At 37.7% G+C, this 12,086-nt stretch overlaps 1 protein-coding gene and 1 non-coding gene across 2 annotated transcripts in view; both read right to left on the bottom strand.

Moving 5' to 3' along the window:
* The window catches only part of ARHGAP24 (Rho GTPase activating protein 24), a 468,734-nt gene that overhangs the window by 390,756 nt on the left and 65,892 nt on the right, over positions 1-12,086 (bottom strand). The window contains exon 2 of the mRNA XM_058547442.1: positions 148-344. Within this exon, the coding sequence (XP_058403425.1) occupies positions 148-324 (177 nt within the window). The 5' untranslated portion in view covers positions 325-344. The remainder of the gene's footprint in view (positions 1-147; positions 345-12,086) is intronic.
* Positions 8,436-8,541, bottom strand: LOC131409860 (U6 spliceosomal RNA). Its single transcript, XR_009221049.1, has one exon. It is a non-coding gene; the product is annotated as a U6 spliceosomal RNA (small nuclear RNA).

The raw sequence follows: 12,086 nt of genomic DNA, 5'->3' as shown, positions 1-12,086 counted from the left end.
TAAACAATGAGAAAAAGTGTGAAAGATGCCAGTGAACCACAGGAGATCAGGAGATTGGGCTAGCCTCCGTCTCCATCAGTTTCTAGCAAACCCTTCTACTTCTTGGACTGCTGAGGCCCACAGTGCTTTTTATTTTCTTCTACTTACCAAGGGCTTGGTTTCATCTTCATCTTTGAAATAATAGAGCTGATCTCCCTTGAGCACAAACCAGCGGGTATGCCAGGTCTTGACAAAGCCTCCTTGCTTCCTCAGCCACCCACACTTCATGGCATTACTCCGCCCCTGGCCTTGCTGGGGGTTCTCCGTGGAGTCACTGTTCTCCATTATCAAGCTGATGGACTTTCCTGTTTAGCAAACACACAAACAAACAAAAAAAAGAAAGAATAAGGTGCTCTGATATATTCAATTTCCTCTTACATCACCCTTGTCCCTTAAAAAAAAGCAAGAGGAGTGAAAAATGTATAAACTCACTCACAAAATTTCCACAGACCTGACAACGATATGCCTGGAGGAAACTTAGAGAGAGTTTGTTGTGTCTTCCTTAAATGAGCTAGTCAGCTGGGTGAGAATAACCCTTTTTTCCTAAGTAGAACTAAAGAATGGGAAAGTTCTAGAGGTAACATATTAACAAGCAATTTTTGAAAATAAACTAAAACAACCAACAAAAGCATAATTCTCTTGATAATGGGCCTCTGTGTCTGGTGTGCAGTGATTGGGGCCTGCTTGTGCAGGCCTGTGATTATCTGAGCAAACACTAGCCTGACACATGTTAAAGTTTAAAGGGACTATTTTAAAAACCTCAATGGAAGACATTTGTCTTACACATGTGAAAATCTCTTAAGATGTACTGGCCCTCCTTTCCCCCAAAGTGTCGCCTTGAGAGTTTCTTTGGCTGGTCAGGAATTGGTGCAGCTGAAAAAGTTTAGGGAAAAAACCCTGCTTGGCCAGTTGAGTTTCCTTCAATCTTTAGCAGTGAGTGGTGTGCTCCAGTCAACTGCATGATGAAGAACATTCCCAGCTTATATGTGAAGTAGTACAAGGCCATACACACTATACATAGCAAGAAAATAAGTTTATCACAGAGAAAATATTAATCAACAGATAAGAAGGTAACCTGCCACAGTAAGAACAGAGGAGGCGGGCTTTCTGGGAGAGCCAGCGACAAGTGGTTAAGAATAAAAGAGATTTTCCTGTCCCAAAGGTTTCCTGCAAATTCTTGCTGTTTATTTTAAGCACTTTCTCAGGAAGTGAGTAGTCCACTCTTTCCCTTGTGTTTTTGATGAGGATCAAAGGACAAGGATACAGGAGAATCAAAGGATATAAGGATACAGATTAATTAATAAAACACAGAATATGCACAAACCTCCTATTTTATTATTTCTGATTGATTCCAGAAGACAAGCTGTCTTTCTGTCTAGTCTTTATTTTCACTACTAATTTTTCAATTAATTTGTATGTACACAATCCCAGTTATAAATTCCATCAAGTTTCAATTGTCAGCCCTTGGTTATTTACGTTTCATTCTTGAAGGTACAGGGTCAAACCTTCCAATATTGAGTCTTTAGGTTCTTTGAATTTAGTCCTGCCATTCCAGTTGCAGGGATGAATTCTAATTACTTCTTTTTTTTTTTTTTTTTTTTTTTTTTTTTTTTTTTTTTTGTGAGGAGATCAGCCCTGAGCTAACATCCGCCAATCCTCCTCCTTTTTTGCTGAGGAAGACGGCCCTGGGCTAACATCGGTGCCTATCTTCCTCCACTTTATATGGGACGCCGCCACAGCATGGCTTACCAAGTAGTGCGTCGGTGCGCGCCCGGGGACCGAACCAGCGAACCCCGGGCCGCCGCAGCGGAGCGCGCGCACTTAACCGCTTGCGCCACCGGGCCGGCCCCTCTAATTACTTCTTATTTTGATAATTTCCACCATCTTCTCAGTAGTTTTGTCTCTTCCACTGGCATGCATTCCAATCTATCTTCATCTCCTTAAACTACTTTTAGGCTTCAAGTTGGTCACTTGACTACCATCTGTCTCATTCAACATCCACTTTTTCCTTTTCATACTGAAACACCCTTCTAATTAATAGGCCCTCATCCCTACAAAACGCCCTGAAGCTTCCTTTGCTGCATAGGGCATTCTCCTGACAGTCACCACTTACTGCAGGAAACATTCTCCCACTGTGTGTGTGCATGTGTGTGCACAGATCAGATCAGGCCTGATGCTTCAAGTTTGTTACGCCCTTAGGGCAGGAACTTTCATCTCTTTTCTCTCACAGTACTTGACCTAGTATAAAGAGCCAAGTAAACCACACTCTAAATGAAGAATAAATGCTGTAATATAATTTAGATAATAAGTATGCTTATTTAGACCACTGTAAATAATCTTTTTTTATCTCCTGGTATTTAAATTGTTCAAAACTACACAATTTGCTATTTCATCATCACCTATTCATTCTTCAACCAAATATCTCAACTTATAAAACGGAATAAAACCTTAAAACAGATATTGCACCACACACACACACACACAAATCTAGAGTTCACTGCACAACAAATTCTTCTGGGCTCTTCTTTTTTTTCTTTCCTCTCATATTCTTGCTTTCTAGTAAGTCTGAGAAATCCCCTCTAGAATGTTCAAGGTAACTAGCAAGGTACCATCAATAATATAAAAAGTACAAGTGCCCAATTTCTCTTTTGTCTACCATTAATGCCTTAGTAAAAAATATGTGCACATTAGCACATGGTTTGTGATTCTTCTTACACATGTGGTTTGTAAGTCTTGCTGAAACCAATGACAGAATTGCCCACTGAACTCCCGGCTATAACGGTTATATTTTCATGACTTCAGAATGCATCAGAAAATGTTTAAATAATACTAATTGTAACAATTCATTACAACAGAAATGAAAACAGACTGTATCCCACCCCTAAGGGAAAATAATACCACAACTATTGCTGGATGAGTAAAATTAAGTTTTATTAAAACGACCACGACCTTTCAGAGGAGGCTTGATATTGCCGGAGAAATTAGATGGTTCAAATTCTATCTTTAATCTTTAAAATGAAGATGCTGGACTGGATCATTTCTAACTGTGGTCCCTTCTAGCACTCTGAAAACTATCATCTCTGTAATTCCATAAGCATAGAGACATCAGATATCCTCAACACTTAGTACAATGTCTGGCATATGGTGAAGCTCAATCAACGTTTGATGAATTAATCAATTTTGCAATAGGTTTGGAGCTAGGTATCTAAAAGTCAACATGATCTCCCCCCGAAATCTGACCCTGCCCAAAACCTGATCTTAGTAAGTGGCACCATGATACACCCAGTTGCAAAAAAATAGAAAAGTGATCATCTTTAATTCCTGCCTCTCCCTCATCCTATCAGATCCATCAGTAAATTCAAAAGATTATGTTTTGAAAAAATATTTCAAATCCATACATGGCCACTCTATAATCCAAGCCACCATTATCTTAACTAGATTATTCTAACAGCCCTCCGAGGGATCTTACTGTTTCCATTTTTAACCACAAACACAAACACATGGGCATATGCTCACACATACTTCATTCTCCAAAGCAACCAAAGTGAGCTTTTAAAAATTTAACTCAGATAACAATTCTCTACATTTAAAATTTTTTATTGGCTCTCATTGTACTTATTTTAAAATCTAGAGTTTTACCACAGCCTATAAGGCTCTAAATCATCTGGCACCTGTTTACCAATCTAACCTGATCTTATTCCCCGACTCCAACACACATACATACTTAAAAGCTCTGATGCAAGCAACCACACCAGCCTACTTTCAGTTCTGGAAACACTCAAGCTCCTTTATGCCTTGAGTCTTGATACTTGCTGATCTCTGCCTAGAATATTCTGCCTCATGCTCTTTGCACACTTTTAGCTCCCTCTCATCCTTTAAGTAAGTCTCAGCCTAAAATCTACCTCCTCCATCAAGTCTTTACTAATCATCCAATGAATTAGTTCCCCTCTTGTTATTCTCTATCACTGAACTCTGTCCTCTGTCTGCCCGACACTTCTCTAAATTGCTATTTCTTTAGCTGTTTATTGTCGATCAATCCTCCAAGAGACCATAAGCTTCATGAGGTCAAGGACATGCTTTTCCTCACTACCCAGTGCCCTTACAAGTGCTTATTTGGTGTTGAATAAACATTTGTTGAATCAGCAAATGAAGCTATGGAACAACCACAATAGAATTCCTACAAAGAATATTTTGGAGAGTTTTTAAATGGCATTTAATGCCTTAAAGAAAATAGTTTACCTTAAGAATTTAATTTTTTTTCCTTTAACATAGGAGACTTTGATTAGCATGAAAATTTTTCTTAAACACAATGTCAAAATCATCAAACTTAAATGAACCTGAAACTGCCCTGTATGAAGAAACGTAACCTTCAAAACTTACACTTTTTAGCCATGGCAGGAAATACATGCAATCAATTGTGGTTTAGTATGAAGAAAAGTACAGTTTACTCACTCAAATTCTCAGAGAATGACTTAACTGAATCTCCACTGGGAAAGTATTTTCACTGTGGTCAGGCCATGGCAGCTGGCTGATACATGAGGTTACAAAATAGAACTATCAACCGTAAGCTTTTAGCAAATCAACATAACAATAACATAAATAAATGGTTACTCAAAATTAAAACAAAAACAAAATTGAGAAGTTAACTTGTGTCTTCATATCAATCTTAGGAAAAAGCCTTAATGACGACCACTGTACCATCCGGGGCTCAGAAAGTTCCCATCATTTGACGGGCTCCTAGGTTAGAATTATTTTCCAGGGGTGGAAACTGGTTTGTACATCTACTTGTATAGTTCTTTTTCACAAACAGATGGGCTAGGAACACAACAAACATTATCACGTGGTGCAATCAGAGACGAAATTCATGCTCCTAATGGAATTTTCTAAAAGTCAAACAGACACACACACAGGTATTTATTTTTGTGACTTTGTTCCAACAGAGAATACATAAACGTGCATATAAACAAAGATGTATAAAGATAGGATGCCATATGCCACTGAGTTGCAATGTGTTTCAATTTACCTACAGGACTACACATGTTCAGCAAACACAAGAGAAACAAAGAAGGAGGGAGCTAGAGAGAAAGAGAAGGGAGGAGAGACAGAACAACTTACATAGCATAAGCAATCCCACCACAATGTCTCCATTACAGTCGATGAACACATGCTCCCACCACAAGTGGGAGGTGCATTCTTACGGTCACTGTCAGTTCCCTCAGCCTCTGGTGGGGTGAGTATCTCGCTGTGCAAATGTGACCCAGAGTTTCAGAGTACACATGATTTCACAACACATGGCCCCTCAACACAAACTACTCCAGTTGTTCAGTCAAAGAACAGTGATCTGTTCCATTGCTAGGGAAGAAAACAAAAATAAAACTGGCAGAGTTGGTAAAATACTGCAATTTGTGAGAGATTTATGTGACTTTCAAGAGTAATTTTGTTCACATCCAATTGTCACCTTTTGTGTTGACATTAGAACCTAACTCCTTTGTAAAATGAATGTGATTGCACTGTAACAATATATAACTACAGAGAGCCAATATTTGAATTCTAACCTTTCTTATTTAAAAAAAAGAACCAAAATGCTAGCATACGGCCTTTCTATAGGTAATGGTTCACACAACAAAAACATACACAGAGAATGAGATAGCATGTGTATGTTTGTATGCATATGTTTGTGTGTGTGTGTGTGCATGCATGTGTGTCTGTGTATGGTGAGTGTGGGTATATATACATTGTTTGTGTATTCTCCCTAGGAAAGAAAATCCATAAAGGCAAAATATTTATTGAAATTCTTTTCTCATTTTTTAAATACTAAGTTCCATGCCACTGGAAGACACATAAGGATATTCCTGTAGATCTGACATTCTTTGATGAAGCAAAGAACATAAAAGAGCTTCGCCATACACTGTTCACTGAACAACCTGATCCTGGTATATTACAGTCAATCTATAAAGTTATAGATTTAGTTTTTGTAATTTTTATTATTTCCCAGAACATTTCTTCAATAACTGCAATTGTTTACCCGATGTAGAACTTAAAACTCTTTTAATATTCTAAATATTTAAGTAATTTCAGGCTTGATCTCTCTCTCTCTCTCTCTGAGCAGGCACCAAGAAAAGGCCACATGAGCACACAGCAAGAAGGTGGCTGTCTGCAAGCCAGTAAGAGAGCCTCACCAGACCCTAACTATGCTGGCACCCTGATCTCAGACTTCCAGCCTCCACAAGTGTGAGAAAATAAATATCTGTTGTTTAAGCCACCCAGTCTATGGCATTTTGTTATGGCAGCCAGAGCAGACTAACACAACATACATTTACAAAAAACGTGTAAGAAAACACTTAAAGATTTAAATCTTAGTAGCTTGTTGTAAGGCGCTAACTAAAGAAAACTGATGAGTGAAACACAGTACACTTTCTGGCCTCACTCTCTAGCACCCACCTCTTCACTTGAAGAATAAATCAAATGTGGTGCCTACAAGGGAATTAGCACTCTGGGTCTGATATTGCAGAGGATCTAGTAGAGAGTATTTTAGCTCCAAGATAAATTCCAGGAGTCTAAATCTGCTCTCCGGTAGCAAGTGAATTTCTTCAAGTACCTTGAAAGGGCCTTGGGTTTTCACACATGACTGTTCTCACTGCCTGGACTTCACGGTTAACTCCTATTCATCCTTCAGCTCCTCCACAAAGGCTTCCCTGGCGCCACTGCCATCCCCAATCTGGACATTCCCCTCCCATGAGCTCCCATATCACTCTGGACATAACCATTATCACATGTGGGCCATATGTTTATTACTTTTCAGTTCTCTACACCATAACTCACTGAGGATATGGGCTCCCTGGAACCTCCCAGTAGCATCTACTGAATACTCAAAGGTTTGTTGAATAAATGTAAATGAATGAAGGAATGAATAAATGAACAAATGCATCAGTCAGCATTTAGGGCCTACTAGAATTGACCCCAGAGGCCTCAAGTTTCCCCAGAGTACAGTGCAAAATTCCAAAACATTTGATGTTATCAGACACCGATGCAAAGACTTCAATCCAAATTCTCCCATCTAAATCAGACACCGATGCAAGGACTTCAATCCAAATTCTCCCATCTAAATCTAACACTTTAAGCTTTTAGTAGCTTAAAGCTAAACCAAACTTCAGAAACTACTGAGCAAAGAAAACTCTCATTTGTCTCACTGGTTACTACCCTTAATCATAATTCAAGTTAAAAATAAAGAAACATTTTTTCTTAAAACTGAAGAGTTTAAGTGTGAAGATAACAGGGGAATTGAATAAAGTATAACAGTCATGAATACAGTTTAAAATAGTCCACAGAAGAGCACACCTGAGGGATCTCTAAGTAATAATTTTGTAAATGTGCAGTTATTTTCCCGAGCAAACACTAAATATCCTGTTGCTTGATTCATTTAAAATTAAATTGTCCAAAACATCAAAGAATAGACAATAATAGAAAATGATGTATATGTTGGGATGGATCAAGAATCTCAATCTACATTTTATATTTTAAGCTTCAGGATTTCCATATTCATTAGGTAAAAAATTAAAATGACTTAATGGGATGAACCATTTAAAAAAAACCTCTTTTAAGTATTGACTTTGTTTTTGTTGTATGTTTAATGTCTCATACTTTGTAGAGAGAACTGCTCCCTCTTAAGGAGATATTAATACAACAGGGAGAAAGTATTTTAATATATACTTAGATGTGTTCCCCACCACCACATCACTATCTGAGACACAAGTAAAAATGAGCACCATTGGAATTCCCAATGCTGAAATTTGAGTAGAAACAAAAATCAAATCAAAACAAATACTCTACCATCTATGGGATTGAGAGAGAAATGACAGATACATGGCAATTGTACTACTGCTGCTCTTCAAGCTCATGGCAGACATTATTAATTAATCACAGTTCTCTATTCTGCGGAACCTAGATACATCCCCAGATGCCTTCTCAGTGCAACATTCTAGACAGTCACGATCAATCGACCATACATGAAAAGGAGAGGGAGATTCTTTGCTATCTCGATTCAACAGTCAAACCAAGAACTGAAGGTAACCCTCTAACATGAAATAGAAACTCAAATGATCCCCAATAGAATGCCATTTGAAATAGGAAAAGAAGAGAAAGTCAACAACTTTTTTCCTTTTTTTTGTTGAGGTATAATCGACACAAGGTTATATTAGTTTCAAGTGTACGACATAATGATTTCATATTTGCATATATTGCACAATGACCACAATAAGTCCAGTTAACATGCGTCACCGTACATAGTTACGAAATTTTTTTTCTCGTGATAAGAACTAACAAAATCTGCTTTCCCAGCTACTTTCAAATATGCAATACAGTATTATTAACTATAGTCACCAGGCTGTACATTACATAAAAATATAGAATACTTCACGAATTTGCATGTCATCCTAACGCAGGAGCCATGCTAATCTTCTCTGTATGGTTCAATTTTAATGTATGTGCTGCCAAACCAAGCACGAAAGTCAACTTCTTTTAGTGGAAATAAACGCATAGCTTGCTGAGAGTTCAAAGATGGCAACTATCATTGCATCACATGGCCACAAAGAACAAAGAAAACAGATCTGAAGCAAGGAAAAGGATATACGAGTTGGACATCCTTACTTTATATTTATTAATCCAAACTATGACTACACCCTGAAAAACGATCAGAAAGCTGATTTATGAACATCTCAGTTTTTAAGCTTTTGTGTGTCTCTCCCCTCCCTCACTCATAGTTCATTAGTAGAACTTTGTTTTGAAAAGCTGTCTCAAGGAACAAAGAAAAGAGGTTTTCCACACCTAAATCTGAAAAGTAACAGGATGATAATATCGGAAGGATGGAGGAACAATGGCAGCAATGAAGAAGAGCTTGTGTACACAATGGGAAGAGTGGGGAGAGTAAAGTTGAAGTTAAGTGGAATGCTGAGAAAGAGTCAGGCTCAGGTGGGGAGAATGTTCCCAGCCGGGTCCTCCTCTCACAATAGGGAAATAACCCCTGGGCCTATCATTTATAGAGTTCCTCCATCTCTGTCCCCCGATGGTCATACTTTTAAGCTTAAATAAAAGCTTATCTGAAATCCTACTTTTAACGTCAGATGCCTTTAGTGAGTCCAACCCAAGAAAATCAGATATTTTGTCGATTACATTATCATTTCAAGGCTCTCTATGGGGCCAGCTTTTTATTCAACCACACTTCAAAGAAAATACTTTACAAGTAGGTAACTCTGGTTGAGATAGTCATTTGTCTACAGTGAACTCTCAGGTTTTCTCCTTCAAATGCGAACCTTGAGGTACTTAATGATTTCCAACAAGAACTGCTGCTTCTTTGTCAATTAATCCTGCGGGCTGAACATCATCAGCCTTTCTTTATAAGCTTTGGAAAATTACTAGGCACTCTAAGTATATAAATCTTGTCCTAATCACTGAACCACAATTGCTCTCCCAATGGTTTATTACATTAAGGTACTGACAATACAATTTCTTCATTAGAATTTGAGGAAAGTGGGGAGATATCAAAGTGAAAAAAAATCTGACTGCTACTCCACTTTACTCTGCATCATTCACCTTACGATGGACTTGGATGTGTTAAACTTTGATCTTTGATGCGGTAACATTATTTCACATGATTTGAATACATTTTAGTTCTTCAAAATGTCTAATTAATTCACACTTTAGTTTTAGATAAGCTGAATAGAAACCTAGCTTTACTGCACCTGATTATATTTAATTAGTAGTTCAGTGAAAGATAAATAAATTCTATACATAAAAAGCCATTTTAAGAAAATAGGAAGTTTGGTGGGTTATATGTTATTTGGAATGTCCAGAAGCCTATCTTTGGGGCACCCTTTCCCCATCATGCCATATTGTTTCAGTTGGTAGTGTAACCAACTAGGTGCCTTGAGAAACTCAAAGGTGGGTTTGGAAGAAATTAACTGTTTTTCCAAGTTGTTTCTTTTCCTTTTGTGTGTTAAGGAGATGTAACCACCAGCCATCCTAAAACTGACCAAGCAAAAAACTCAAGGCAGATGTAATCACCATCCACCTTGAAACTGACCAAGGCTCACCACAAGAGCTATGCTCATGACCTTTGCCTTATTTTTAATGCAAAGACCTCTGCAGGAGGAGCTTAGGCCTCATTATGTAGAAACATGTTCTTCAACTGAGCCTGTGCAAGTGAATACCTGCCTCTCCCTTGTTCATATTCATTCCCCAACCAAATAAAAGTTCCTGCTTCCCTTTGCTCAGAGATCCCATGACTTTGGAAATGATTCCTCATGGCCTCCTATTTGCTATAAATACACTTTACGTTGTTAGACAACTTCCACTGGTGTAGAGTCTTATTTAACTCACCAGGACGCAAGCCTTCTTGGTTCGGTAATAGTAGCACCATTCCACTGCCACAGGGTGGGCCCTGGACTTCATTACACATAGGTCCTGAGTTCCCTACCAACAGTGACCAGCCCAGAGAGTGGGCATTTAACTGAAGCCGCGCCAAGTGAAGTCCTTTCTTAGGACAGCTATGGAGATAGTGGAAGGATGAGCATCTGAGGCTGACAGCATTCATCTCCCCTGCCTCAAAGAGGAAAGCTGTCTGCAAAATGAAGCTATGCAGACGCAGGCAGATGTGAGAGGAATGGAGAGAGACCTGGAATATCCATCCTAGTTATAGCTCCTGAAGTCCGGGCCTTTGTGTATCTTCCTTTGATCCTATGAGATATGTCTTATTCTTCCAAGCAAAGGGAGCAAATAAATTCCCATTTGCTTAATCTAGTTTGAGTTAGTTTTAATCACTTGCTACTCAAAAGAGTCTTTATTAATACCATGGAAAAACATTTAATGAAAATATTTCTGGGAAAATTTTCTTTAAAATAATAAAAATCTAGGTTTACAATGCATAGAGCTCCCTCTACCTTGCACTATACAAAAAAATTAATTCAAGATGGACATTAGACCTAAATGGAAAAGGTAAAACTTCTATACAACATAGGGGAACAGATTCACAACCTGGGATAAGAAAGTAATTTTTTAGAAAAGATAATAACCATAAAAATTTATAATTTAGACTTTATTAAAAGTAAAAATTTATGCTCACCAAACGACATCATTAAGAAAATGAATAGGCAAGCCAGATGCTGTCAGAAAATATTTGCCAAACAAATCTGCCAAAAAACCTACATCCATAATATACAAAAGATTCCTACAACTCAATAATAAAAAGGCAAAAAAAAAACCCCACAGAAACCAATTTAGAAAATGAAAAAAATTCCAATAGACACTTCACAAAAGAAGATATACAAATGTCCAATAATCTCATGAAAAAGTCCCAGCACCATTAGATATCAGAGAAATGTATATTAATCACAATGAGACATCATTACATAAACATTTGAATGGCTAAAATTTAAAAACAGACTGACAGCACCAAATGTTGGTAAGGATATGGAGCAACCAGAATTTTCATACATTGTTGGTGAGAGCATAAATGGTAAAAACCACTTTGATAAAAGGTTTGACAATTTCTTATAAAATTAAGCATATCCCTACCTGTGACTTAGCAATTCCAATTGTAGATGTTTAACCAAGAGAAATGGAATCCATATGTTCACAAAAATATTTGTACAGAAATGTTCATAGTAGTTTTATCTATATTAGCCCCAACTAGAAATAACTCAAATGATGCCCATCAACAAGGGGGTAGATAAACAAATTGTGGCATAAACATATAGTGAAATACTCCTTAGCAATACTAAGAAACAAATTATAATATACATGACAACATAGATGACTTTCACAGTTATTATAATGAGTAAAACAGGCCACATACAAGAATATACACTTTATGATTCCACTCATATGAAGTTCAAGAATAGGCCAAACCAGTCTATGGTGATAGAAATCAGAAAAATGGCTACTCTTGAGGGGGTGGATATTGACTGAGAAGGGGCACAGGGGACTTTCTAAGGTGCTGGAAATGCCTTATATCCTGATGGGACATGAGTTACATGGGTGTAGACATTTGTCTA

This window comes from Diceros bicornis, chromosome 8 (assembly GCF_020826845.1).
Source record: "Diceros bicornis minor isolate mBicDic1 chromosome 8, mDicBic1.mat.cur, whole genome shotgun sequence".
In the NCBI taxonomy this organism is placed as follows: domain Eukaryota; kingdom Metazoa; phylum Chordata; class Mammalia; order Perissodactyla; family Rhinocerotidae; genus Diceros; species Diceros bicornis.
This window is presented reverse-complemented; position numbering and strand designations above follow the sequence as displayed.